At 38.0% G+C, this 14,168-nt stretch overlaps 1 protein-coding gene across 1 annotated transcript; it reads right to left on the bottom strand.

Annotated features, from left to right (window-relative positions):
- Positions 1–1,113: 1,113 nt before the first annotated feature.
- Positions 1,114–12,817, bottom strand: LOC108697038 (DNA damage-regulated autophagy modulator protein 1). Its single transcript, XM_018226714.2, has 8 exons — positions 12,710–12,817; positions 11,176–11,317; positions 10,995–11,062; positions 10,269–10,402; positions 5,784–5,961; positions 3,615–3,670; positions 1,668–1,748; positions 1,114–1,281 (listed from the first exon to the last, which is right to left on the bottom strand). The coding sequence occupies exons 1-8, from the start codon at positions 12,750–12,752 to the stop codon at positions 1,114–1,116; spliced, it is 870 nt and encodes a 289-aa protein (XP_018082203.1). The 5' UTR covers positions 12,753–12,817.
- Between the last annotated feature and the right edge of the window lie 1,351 nt (positions 12,818–14,168).

The following is a 14,168-nucleotide window of genomic DNA, read 5'->3' on the forward strand; positions in this document are numbered from 1 at the left end:
ATATGACAGAGTAAAGGAAGTGGACCCGGAAGTTAGTGAGCAATGGGTTGTGTGGAATGTAGTTTGATAGGGGATGTGCTTGTAGGAATAGGAGGGGAGAAATGGATAAAGCCGAGAGAGATCAGCGCCATTTTATGCTTACAGCACCACCGGCCTGCCCTAGAGGTGGAATAAGAGGAGACGGGTTTGGTAGTTGCAGCTAGGGTGGAAGGTGGAGAGAGGGGGAGTCAGGGCGGTGTGTAGGTCTGAGGCTTGGGGTGGTGGTGATTGGCCACTTTTTAAAGGGGAGGGACAAAGACAAAATAACTAGCCTCAGGATTTGGACAGGTGGTTAGCAAGTCGATCTCCATAAGAGTAGCCTTCAGCGGCTAATGGGGGAGATTCCACTGAATGGTTGTTATGGTTAACAGGTTTGGAAATGTTAAGATACGTAATGTAAACTTATGTTCTAATAAACTTGGCTGCAGCCTTTTCAATTCATAAAGATATCTGTGTGAGTGTTTACTGAAGAGGGAGGTGGTTTAAGGAGAGAGGGTCCAAGGCTTGATGCTGCCTGTGACATGGATTCTGTTCTCAAGCTAGCCTTGGTCACTAGTACCCTGGCCTTGAGGCAGAACCACCTTTTTGGCTCTAACAGCAGTTCTTTGGTTTGTTTTTGAGCTGTGGAGCGATATCTTTATACTTTCCCACCAGTTACTCCCTTTCATTCCCGAATGCCTATGTTCTCATGTCATACATTCCCAAGTCTATAAACTCTGTGATTCTTTTGTTTTGTGCTCTGACTATTTGTGAGTTCAGAATCCACGGATCTTATGTCAAATAAGCTTTATCTTTTATCTCAAGTGGACTCAGGCTTTCCATGACACTACCATGTGGGCAAGTGCACAGTGATGGGGCTGCTTGGTTGATACATGGTAGGTTGTTGTATGGTAGGAAGTACAGAAACTGATGTGAGTTCTATTTAGCTTTTTATTTTGCTTAATAATCAAACTAGGGTACACTGTGAATATATGTCTCTTTGAGGGTGAAAATATAATATAGTTTGAGTCATTGCTTATGTTCTTGTATGTATGTATCTCCAGGTCCTCTTACTGTTATAGTTCCTCAAGTATTTCAGTCTTCTAAATAGTTGGTATTGGTACCTTGGCCAAGCTTTTCCATGGGGAATGGTCTACTTCTCATGTAATTATTACATTTAAGGCCCTTCATTGAGTTCTTTAGACTCCACAGCATTGATGTCCACTCCTTGCTGATGCTTCTCACATGTGTCAGACGTAGTCGCTGTACAGTTAAAAATAATTATTGCGGGTTGAATATGTTATATGTTATTATGTAACAATGCTAAACCTATGCATAATTTCACTTATAGGAATATGTAAATATAGGGCACTTACTTTGTTCCCAGTGTCACTATTATGTTATAAATAATAAAGGCAACAAAAACTTAACAAGTACTAGAAAACAAGTGCCACCCACTTAAGACTCCCATTGCTAAATTAAGAGCAATTTCAGCACAATGTCCATGATCTGAACTGAATTTGAAAGAATAATAAAAGTAAATCTGCATGAAACAGTAAGAAATAGTCATAAAATGACATATTCAGGTGTTTTTAAACTAACTAGAAATACTATTACACACATAAACCTGACGTGTCTCTGATACTTACCTGAAAGTCTTTAGTAAATGTGAGTATATAGCCACACATTCCAAACAATGTCAACCACTCAAGGACAGCAAGTGGGAGGTTCTAAAAAATATTTAAGAATGTAAAAAAAAAAGTTTAATTTTACTTGATCAATGTGATATATGGTAATTGGTCTATACAGGGCGGATGACATATACAGTAGCCACTATTTTCACCTAGTAAATCACAGGTGTGTGTGTAGTAGATTGAGGACGAACACTAAAAATGTATAATTTAAAAACTATTGGGGGAACGTAATAAAAGTCGCAAAGAGCTAAATAATTTGCACAAATAAGAATAAAAATTTGAATTTCACAATGGCCCACCAGGATACCAGGAAATTTCCTGGTTGGCGCAGGTGTCAGTAGGCCCTCCGGCTTCTACACATTTGCCCTACTTTATTGAGTTCCTTTTTTCTATGAAAACCAAGTGGATAATATAAAATAAATAGAGATGGAATAACAGATTATAGTATGTAAAAAAAAACATACAACATTTCCAGTAAGAAGTTTTGTTACATTCACTGCGAACTGGCGCAAACTATAAAATCCGCAAATCTTCTTCCACTGTCGGAAGAGGTCGCTAAACAGATTCCAGGTTTGCAAAAGCTATATTAAATTTGCACAAAGGCGTAACTTTTTGCATTGCGAATATTTTTTCCGTTACCAACTTTTTAACTTCCGTTTACTTTTATTACATCCCCCCCTCCCTTTATGGCTCATTTGTATCTGCAAGCACAGTTGCTTTTGTGCAAATTTCCCCACAGTCAGCTGTAAACTGTGCGGAAAAAATCCAATTATTACAGGTATTTGCATCAAAATGTACAGTAGCGCTTGCACTAGCCGCCTTCCTGTTTCGAATGGAGTGCTACTGCATCTATTGATCCAGAGCAACCCTAGAGCTACAACCACCTCCGGACCAGGCGGTAACTCCAGGGTCACTTCAGAGCCTTGTGTCAATGGGCACAGCTGCATTATGGGTAAGAAACATGGTGATTACATTCAAACTTGCACGTTGCTCCTGCACTCACAGATATAAATGAGCCTTTATAAGTGAAATGATTTATAAAGCTTGTGCATAGAAATACAGGTATTGGACCTGAAATCTGGATAACAGGTCTCAGAAGACATGGGGTTTTCCAGATAAGGGATGTTTCCGTAATTTGAATCTCCATATTTTGTCAACTAAAATATAATTTAAACATTAAATAAACCTAATAGGAATATTTTGCCTCCAATAAGGATTACTTTAATCTTAGTTTGAATCAAATACATGGGGCTGTTTTATTATTACAAAGAAAAAATAAATCATTTCTAAAAATGTAAATTATTTTATTAAAATGGACTCTAGGGGAGATGGCCTTCCTGTAATTTAGAGCTTTATGGATAATGGAATTCCACATAACAGATCCACTACAGTTTGATAGATTTTTAATAATTCATTTGAATATACTTTTTCAATTAACTAAGCGATAGAGGGCTTGATTAGAACTCCTACCCCCTCCCTACCATTTACGTACCCAAGTAATAAACATTGAACTCCATTCAATATATAAAGTATATTTAGATATACATGTATGGGACCTGGTATCCAAAATGATCGGGACATGAGGTTTTCCGAATAATGGATCTTTCCATAATTTGGATCTTCATACCTTGTCTCCTAAAAAATCATGTAAACATTAAATAAACCAAATAGGCTGGTTTTGCTTCCAATAAGGATTAATTATATCTTCGTTTGGACCAAGTACAAGGTACTGTTTTATTATTACAGAGAAAAAAAAATATTTTTACAAATATGGATTATTTGATTATAATGGAGTCTATGGGAGACTGCCTTTTGGTAATTTGGAGCTTTCTGGATAACGGGTTTCCAGACAATGGATCATATACCTGTATGTAAATAATATATAGTTCCATGGTAACTTACAATATTGGCTTGGGTGCATGATATTGAAAACATGCATACAATATGTGTCCCTCCAACTGTAGGATTAATGTGTTAAAAAAAATGAAATATATTTTGGATACACAGACAATTCAACTCAGAAACCCAGAGGATACAGACTGCAATCATATCCCAAATACACCAGAACTGAAAGTGTTTAAACCAGTAAATACTTTATAAGCTTGAAGGACATATTTTACGCCAACCTATAGATCCTTTGCCTTGTCAACAAGCTCAATGTGTAAGAGGGTGAACCCTCTTACGCATTGATTTGTGTAATTGATTTGTGGTTGAAAGTTGATTGAATAATGTGTGTGAGTATGTGTTAAAATTTTTGAGAGTGTTATTTGGGTAATTGGCCCCCAGGTGGTGCTCAAGGATAAAAAGGTGTAATTTATTCCCCCACCACCAGAGTGCTAGAGGGTTAGTGCTAGAGCAGTGGTCCCCAACCAGTAGCTCGTGAGCCACATGTTGCTCCCCAACCCCTTGGATGTTGCTCTCATTGGCCTCAAAGCAGGTGCTTATTTTTGAATTCCAGGCTTGGAGGCAAGTTTTGGTTGCATGAAAACCAGGTGTACTACCAAACAGAGCCTCCTGAAGGCTACCAGTCCACATAGGGGCTACCAAATAGCCAATTCCAGCCCTTTGTTGGCATCCTCAGGAACTATATTCATGCTAGTGTTGCTCCCCAACCCTTTTTACATTTGAATGTGGCTCACGGGTGAAAAAGGTTGGGGATCCCTGTGCTAGAGGGTATAAAAGGAGGCCACACCCTAGAGTTGATGTCTTTAATGGGAGGATGTTGTCAGAGAAGGAAGCTCTGTCCTGAAGAAGATCTACAGCAGGAAGGAAAGAAAGGTAGAACCTAGTATAGCAGTTTGTAGTTAGCAGGCACTAGGTGTCTGAGATAGGGTAGTTTCTTGCCCCACCTAGGAGTGTAGTGGAAATTAGTTTTCCGTGGACATCCCACAAGTCAGGGACCCAGAATATAGGGAAGACACAGGATAGGGTTAAGGAGGCCTGGGGCAAGAAGAAGGACTATTGGTGATCCCGGTTGGAATAGTAAAGGGGTGCTGGTCGAGCACCGGATTACTGAGGGAAGGCTTGGTGGTAAAGGGGTGCTGCGGCAAGAAAGTTAATGTTGCATGACTGTTTGTGACTGTTTGAAATTTTTGTGATTTTAAATAAAGAAGAAAATTTAGTTGAGGCTCCCTAGGGTGGCCCAGAGAAGGATTGGGGGGGTTTCTATCTTGAAGGTTAGTAATTGCCCAATTTAAGGAAAAGGCCTATTTGTTCTCCTGGAGGACCAGTTTTAAAGTTGAAAGCTGAACATACATTTGGGGGTTATTTATTAAACCTCAAATTTTTCTGGTCGGAATTTTTGCGTCTCGCTTTTGACGCCGGCGCCCGTTTTTTCGACGCCGGCGTCCATTTTTTGACGCGGCGAATTTTTGCCGCGAATTTTTGCGGGCGTTTCGCGAATTTATTCGCTGGCGGCGAAACACGCAAATTTGCCGCGAATTCGCGCCTGGCGAATAAATTCGCCCATCACTAGTTATCATGGTAGTTGGTAGGTTTAAGCTGAACATCTGGCTTTTTCGGGGTTTTTAGGGAAAAGAAAGGACGGAAAGCCCAAGAAAATCATATGATGAGTTTTTTATGTATTAAATCGAGTTGAATTATTAATAAATAAGGCAAAATCGGGCATGGGAGTTTGGTCGAGCATTTTCTATTTGGGACAATGAGATATATTTGGATTTTAGTAAACAACCCCCTTGCTTATGGGGATTTTCTTTAAAATGGCAGCTACAGTAATATTTTCATGTATCTGTAACTTTGTTATTAGCAAAAGGGGGCCCTGCTAAAGTTTGGGACTGTGCCTAAAAACATTCTGAAAACCGCTGCAGTAAATCAATTAAAATGTTGGCAAACAATTTTTAAAAAGTAAAATGGGGTTTCATTTAAATCAATATACAGGAAGGGCTTATGGAGCATAGAAAATACTGAGGTTGACTCTGACGACAAGAGTAAAAATACAGTGAAAAATATCTGTGTAATAGAGAAAATGAACTCTGTAGGATATAAAACCAAAAGGATCAATTCAAAATATTAGTTTATACTTGATAATTACAGAACAGGAGAAAAGGATACGCATCAATATAAATGCCAGGGAACTGACAGAAAAACACAATCGTATGATGACCATCTGCTTATTATCCTGCCATACTGATGATCGGAGACACACGATGCTGTGACAGAAATTGTATAAACAGTTCAGCCCAAAGCCTCCAATTGCTCCGGCCAAATGAACATTAATGGCTACGAGCACCTAAAAGATAAACGCAAGAGTTAGCCCACTGTTCTGGGTGCCACATCCTAAAATTACATGGATATACATTGATATAATGTTTATTCTCCAATGCTTAATTTAACTATGGAAGCAAAGGCCAAATTGGCCCCATTATACTGCAGGCACCAATGCATCATTGTATCATATAGAGGTAAAGAAATGATCATAAACTGATGCTGCATATAAAAAGTACAAAAGAAATTACTGTAAAATTGCTAAGAGATGTGGTTTCAAAATCTTTACATTACAAATTACTAATATCTTGAAAAGGAAAAAAAAAATAGTGCTGAAAGTAGTGATGAGCGAATATTCTCACTAGGCATGGATTGCAAATATTTTTTTCAAAACGGAGTTAAAATCCACTGCAAAAAAATTCGCTGACATAAACAGCACAAAAAGAAATAACGCTCATTGGGGATAATGTAATAGGATGTACTAAGTTTGCCCAGGAGCAGGTAGGATTTACTGATCACCTGTTTAAAAGCAAACATCTTATTGGTTGCTATGGATTACTGCTCTTGGGTAAACTTAGTGCCTTTTATTGCATATGGAGTAGAAAAAGCGCCTATTGACTTTAAGGTGATATTTGCTAAAACTCGCATTAATCTCATTTCTTTTATTAAAACATAGTCGACTTAACTTCCATCCACGAATTTAACTCATTTATCAAAAAATTCAGCTCAAAAGAGTCGGCGCGAAAAAATGTTGTGACAAAATCCTGTTCCAATTCAAATCGTGCGACTTCTTTGAATTGACAATCCGAAAACTTGACTTTATCAAATTGTTGGCGCGTCATCACAGTTTTATCAGACGAAAACCAACAAGGATCACAATGTCAAGAAACATCTTCAGGGACATCTACATGACCTTGACAGGTTTTAGCTGGAGTATTTTCAGATAGAGATGTTTAGCAGCTTTGGGGTATAATACATAATACAAATTTTTTCCCTCTAAAAATCTTTCCCCTTTAGAAACTCGACCAGAAAAAAATTGAGGTTTAATAAATAGACCCCCTAGAGCAGAGACAGACTAGAAGATCTAAGGAGATTTAGTCGTCTGGTGACAAATTGCCTCTTCATCAGGTGACTAATCTCCCCGAACTGAATCCCTGCCGGATAGAATCTAAATCGCTGCTGGGATGGCACTCAGAGCGCTTAATTTTCCGAAGTCGCCCAAAGTTGTCTCTTGAGGAAACTTAAGGCGACTTTGGAAAACGAAGTGATCCGAGTGCCATCCCGCCGGTAGACGGCAGTTCGAGGAGATTAGTCCCCCGAAAAAGAAGCAATTTGTCGCCGAGCGACTAATCTCCCACAATCTTCTTGTCTGTTTCTGCCCTTAGAGTGAGAAAAAACTTGAGGGATAACGGCCATTGATTTTAGTGCATTTAGGTTGTGATAAATCTTCAGAAAAAGGCCCATTGATTAATACATTTAAATTGAGAAATGCATTTACTTCAATGCATCTGGTATGAGAAAAAACGTGAAAAAAATCCGCCAACTGCCTTTATTGCATTTGCAGTGAGAAAAAAATGTAAAAAAACTCCCATTGTCTCCCAATGCATTGTGTGTTGAAAAAATGTCACGAAAAACATCCATGGATTTGATGCGTTTTGTGTATTTTTCAGTCATTTCGTGAATCTTCTGGCGTACCTCATCACTAGTTAAAAGTGCTCTGAGCAATTTTAGACATTTATATTTCCTTTAATGCAGGGGGATATTTATGTGTCCAAAAATAGGTAACTGAATTCAGCCATAGTTGAACATGCCATTGTCATGCATTCCTAAAATTTTCAATTTAGCCCAGGTAGTTGTTTGCATCATTCAAAATCAAGATGCTTCTTTAGTGCCAGGTATGTCTTGAGTCAAGTACACACACAGGACTGTGGAATAGTCATTTGGATATCCAGAAAGTCTGTATTAGGGATGTAGCGAACGTCGGAAAAAAAGTTCGCGAACATATTCGCGAACTTGCGTCAAAAATGCGAACGGTTCGCGAACGTAGCGAACCCCATAGACTTCAATGGGAAGGCGAATTTTAAAAGCTAGAAAAGACATTTCTGGCCAGAAAAATGATTTTAAAGTTGTTTAAAGGGTGCAACGACCTGGACAGTGCCATGCCAGAGGGGGATCAAGGGCAAAAATGTTTCTAAAAAATCCATTGTTGACACAGCGCTGCGTTTTGTGCTGTAAAGGGCAGAAATCACACTACGTCACTCAGGTGGTGTTTCTGGAGACGGTATTATTATTGATATTTAGACAGAATGTGAAAAAGCTCACACAGCTAAGTGGCAGTGGTTTGAAAATGAAGAACACACTGGGCAAATAATGCCTACAAGGTCAACGTATACACTACTACAGCAGTGGATACGGAATATATTATTGCTGCCTGAAAAACGTCACTCGGGTGGTGTTTCTGGAGACGGTATTATTATTGATATTTAGACAGAATGTGAAAAAGCTCACACAGCTAAGTGGCAGTGGTTTGAAAATGAAGAACACACTGGGCAAATAATGCCTACAAGGTCAACGTATACACTACAGCAGTGGTGGATACGGAATATATTATTGCTGCTTGAAAAACGTCACTCAGGTGGTGTTTCTGGAGACGGTATTATTATTGATATTTAGACAGAATGTGAACAAGCTCACACAGCTAAGTGGCAGTGGTTTGAAAATGAAGAACACACTGGGCAAATAATGCCTACAAGGTCAACGTATACACTACAGCAGTGGTGGATACGGAATATATTATTGCTGCTTGAAAAACGTCACTCAGGTGGTGTTTCTGGAGACGGTATTATTATTGATATTTAGACAGAATGTGAACAAGCTCACACAGCTAAGTGGCAGTGGTTTGAAAATGAAGAACACACTGGGCAAATAATGCCTACAAGGTCAACGTATACACTACAGCAGTGGTGGATACGGAATATATTATTGCTGCTTGAAAAACGTCACTCAGGTGGTGTTTCTGGAGACGGTATTATTATTGATATTTAGACAGAATGTGAACAAGCTCACACAGCTAAGTGGCAGTGGTTTGAAAATGAAGAACACACTGGGCAAATAATGCCTACAAGGTCAACGTATACACTACAGCAGTGGTGGATACGGAATATATTATTGCTGCTTGAAAAACGTCACTCAGGTGGTGTTTCTGGAGACGGTATTATTATTGATATTTAGACAGAATGTGAACAAGCTCACACAGCTAGATGGCCACTGGGCAAATAATGCCTGCAAGTGCACTACTATTGGTGCACTACTATGAAGAACAGCAAACAGCACTGGACACCTTAAAGAACAGTAAGATAAGTAAAATAAAAAAAAAATTATATGTATATTAAAAAAAAAAAATATTCTCGGGTTGGTGCTGCTGAACTACTAGTAGCAGCACAGTAGCACACCAGTCCCACTCCCCAACACTGCTAGACTAATAGCACTTGGCTGTTAAAGTAGCAAAGTAAAACAACAAAAAAGAAAATAAAAGCAGTCCTTACAAGGACTATTGGGTTATTACAGCAGTCAGCAGATGAGATCAGAAGAGATCAGTGCCCACAGCAGGCAGCTACATACAGAGCACTGCAGTAGAAGGTAGATTACTAGCCAGCAAAGCTACCCTAAAATGTCCCTCAAATCCCTGCAGACTTCTGTCCCTCCAATACAGAGCAGTATCAAGTAGATTACTAGCCAGCAAACTTACTATCAACTGTCCCTCAAATCAGTGAAATCACTAGCAGCTCTCTCCCTACACTAGCTCTTCCAAGCACACACAGGCAGAATGAAAAAACGCTGCAGGGCTTCAGTTTATATATGGAAGGGGAGTGGTCCAGGGGGTGTGGGGGTGGTCCAGGAGGGAGAGCTTCCTGATTGGCTGCCATGTATCTGCTGGTCTGGGGTGAGAGGTCAAAAAAAAGCGCCAGGTAAGGCGAACCCAAAATGGCGAACGTCGCGCGACGTTCGCGAACTTGCGGCGGACGCGAACAGCCGATGTTCGCGCGAACAAGTTCGCCGGCGAACAGTCCGCGACATCCCTAGTCTGTATATAAGAGATCCGTTTGGGAGGAAAACAAGTTAAAAATAATAAAATTTGTTCTGGCCAAACATGGCACCAATTTTAATGTAAATGCATCATATTCATTTATATAGGAAGCATTTGATTTCTCATGGTTATGTTGTGTGTAAAAAAAACAAACTGCAAATTTAGGACTAGGGCTTGTAATGCATTATGGCAACATTTGCAGAATATTTTAAAATAGCAATATTTATCATTTCAAAATAGCTCACCGAAACATAAGCAGCTACAAGAAATCCCAGATAGGACAGCAATCCACAACACAACAGGATTTTGTTCCATTTCCCACTAATATCAGAATAGTAAATATCTATGTAGCAATATTCAATATACATGATTGCAGAACCTAAAAACCATAAAATGAAACGTATTAGTGCATAGTTATATTATTGGAAGCTGCTGCAAGGGTTTAGCCTTCTATGGAGTTATTTTAGTTCCCAAAAATGATTGAATTTCAGAAATTTGAATATATATATTAGCCATTGCAACTCAAGCTCACATGAAGGCTCAGTATTATGGAGCTATTTTTTAAAAAAATTCAAGATTAAGTTTATTCTGCGATTTGAGAGTTGCGAAAAAAAATTGTAATCTAGCACAAATTTTCAACATTTATCAGTCAAAAAATTAAAAAATTCAAACGTCTATAGAAGCAGATAGGTGTATTTTATTTTTGGAGTTTTTTTTTTTGAACTATCAAATCTTACAGACTCAATGAAATTGAATAGAGAAAAGCAAGTATCAATATGACTTTTTATTCAGTGACAATGTGATAAGGATCAGGAAAAAAAAACAAATTTGAAACTGAATAAATCAGAGAGCAAATATCGCATTTAAGTGACACTGACAAGGCCAAGAATTTCATGAATCCCTTACATCTACTTTTTATATTCTTGTCGATTTCAGTTAAAGGTTTTTATTGGATTAAAAGTTAAACTTACCTAAAATGCTGGTAATAGAACATGCAAACACTGAAAAAATGTATTCTGGATTCATCATTGATATTTGACTAAAAGATAAATACAAAAAATACATTTTATTTTTAAAATCTCCCTTTAGTTACTAATAAAAGGAAGTATGTACTTTTCTAAAATGATTTATATGCCTGCAAAAAAGGCTTACCTTATAAATGGCAAAAACCCATGGATATGTCCCAAACTAATGGCTACAGCATACGAGATGGCAAGAGAGCCCATAGTCCAAGCAGCCCAAAGTAAAGGTAAAAAGGTTAAGCTTCCTTTACAGCAGCATCCCTTGCTATATTCTATCAAATAAGAAAGATATTAATGAAAATTCATGAAAATAAATAAAAAAGAAGTGTCAGCTACCACTATCCTTAAAAATTATTAAACATAAAACTATAGATATTTTTTAATCAAATTAATAGGAAGAAAGCACTTTAATGTAAGCCCTATGTATTAGGCTGAAACAGAACACAGGCCTTTAGCACCTCTATGGGGTAAATTCACTAACCGGCGAAAATTCGCCAGCGCTGGCTTCACGCACATCGCACCACTTCGCCAGGCATAAATTCGCTTGAACAGCGCTAATTCACGAAGATCTGAAGTTGCGCACAGGGTACCGAACACTGGCAAAATTACGCTCAGCAGTTCGAAGTTACGCTAGCGTTGGCTAATTAGCTTACGGCGTGCAGTTAAAGTTCAATAGCCGTATATGCTGGAGCAAATACATTACACAACACAAGGCCTGGGAACCTAAATAAAATTATATAAAGTTGTTATAATGCCCTACACATGTGCCCACAGTATAGTTTAGGTGCCATATGTTAGCAAATATAGGGGGGAAGGATGGTACCCCAAAAAAAAGTTTACGATCTTTCAGTCTATCACCCTTTAAATCGGAAAAACGCTAGCATTTTTTGGGACTTAGAAAAATTTTCAACTTTATTTTGAGGAACTCCTGTCTACTCTATTACACTTCGCCTGGTCTGAGGTGGTGAAGGCAAGTGGTGGTGACTTGCCTTCACCACCTCAACGGTCAGTAAAATCAAAAACGTAGTCAATTTGTATAGTAACGCTCTTTCGCCAGACCGAACATTCGCCTGGCGTTAGAGTGCGAAGTTGCACCAGAGTCTATCTCCTTGCGCCAGCGAATTGTTACCAAAATGACGTAACACTGGCGAATTAGCCACTTCGCCCTTAAGTAAATTTCCCCCTATAACTATTATATGTAGAGAAGAGACAGAAGGGGACACTGCGGTATATAGAATGAAGAACGGTTAGCAGGGACTTCATACTAATGAATGTGCTTTATAAAACCTATTTCATGGCTCAGTAAGTAAATATTGTACAAGTTCAAAAAATGAGTCGAGGAGCATACTTTTTTGCCTATTCCTGATCTCAAAGCCTAACAAAGGCTGTAGCTTAGAGTTTGCTCATCATCTGCCATTGAACACAATAGAATATTTAAAAGTGGAGGAGAGTTCATTGAACAAACAAAATCATTTTCCATGATTGCTTTTTAATGACAAAAACTGGACTTGTTATGGTCTTTAAAAAAATAGAACTGATTATTTTTATATATGGTATACTTCCTCGTACTATACTTTACTATATACTATTTAGCATGTCAATAAACTATGCAGTCTTCCATTATTAGCCACTGCTTTGCAATTTTAGGTTGAGAGACCCCATACCTCTTTTACATAGATCATTTGAAGATGCAGTAACAGCAAACATGGGGACTTCTTCAGTGCACTTTTCTCGCTTGTAGAATCTAGTTCTGGAATATTTAGTATTAAGCTTCTGTAAAGTAAAATAAATATGGTATGGTAAACACAAATTGAAACAGGCCATATAATCTACTGTTGATACTGAATAGTGATGATGGGAGAATTTGTCCAGTTTCGCTTTGCCAAAAAATTTGCGAATTTCCAGAGAAATTCGAAATAGGCGAAAAATTTGGGAAACGCATTGAAGTCAATGAGCTTCAAGATTTTCAAATAATTTTTGACGACAATTGTTATATGCAAAATTGGCCAAATGCATTAAAGTCAATGGGCGTCCGAATAATCTTGCGCCACTTTCGCAAACTTATTTGTCGGTGGTGAAACCTGCAAATTCATGTATATTGATTTTAAAAACATAATTAAAAACAATGAAGACAGTGACATATAAATGGTTGAAACAATGCATGTGCCTAGCTCATTCCCAAGACTTAACATCAATGACAGATATGTAGGTTGAAGTAATTAAATGATGGTGCCAGGCTATTCTACTGTATGTATGGAGAATTTTCCTAATGGTAACGGTTGTTACCATTGTCTATTGGCCCCATTACGGAATCTTTTCCAGAATACAAATGTGAACAAAACAACGTGGATTTGTTATTACTGATTAACACTATTGCCTCTGTTAGACTTCATTTGCATTCAAAAGGTAAAAAAAAAAAAAGTTTTTCCATGACTAAGGGACAGATTTATTAAGGTTTGAGTTGTTTTTTCCTCAAAGATTTGAGTTTTCAAATTTGCCAAAACTCACATGTAAAAACAAAACTTGAATCGATCGAGTTTTTGTTAAATAGATTTATTATACCCTGACCCTGGAAATAGCTTGAATCTGAAAATACACCACCTGAAACCTGTTGAGGTTCTGTAGAAGTCAATGGCAAAGGTCCCTTGAACCATTTGAAGAGGTTAACTGAATGCTTGATGTTCGAGTTTTTTTTCGGAGGGTGTTGCCTGAAAACTTGATCAATTTGAGTTTTCAGGTTGCGGGACTCGAACTCACGGAATCAGGTTTATTTCTTAAATAAGATACCATTTGAGTTTCGAGATCATTCGAGTTCATTCGAGGTAAAAAAAAACTCTAACGATTCAAAGGATTTTAATCCATCGATCGAACGATTTTCCTTCGATCAGAAATTGCTTCGAAAGCCTACGGGGCAAGTAAATGTGCCTCTCAATGTTGACCACATATTGATATCAATTAAACAGAAGAGAAAAAAAAGCCACTATTAGAGTAACAATAGAGTTAAGATTGTTACTATAAGACTTTGAATCTGCATTTATTCACACTGTTTGCTTGACTTGTTTAATTGAAAAACCCGAATAGAATCTGAAAAAGTAAAAAACGTATATTGATTTTAAAAACCTA

Source organism: Xenopus laevis, chromosome 7L, assembly GCF_017654675.1.
Source record: "Xenopus laevis strain J_2021 chromosome 7L, Xenopus_laevis_v10.1, whole genome shotgun sequence".
Lineage (NCBI taxonomy): Eukaryota > Metazoa > Chordata > Amphibia > Anura > Pipidae > Xenopus > Xenopus laevis.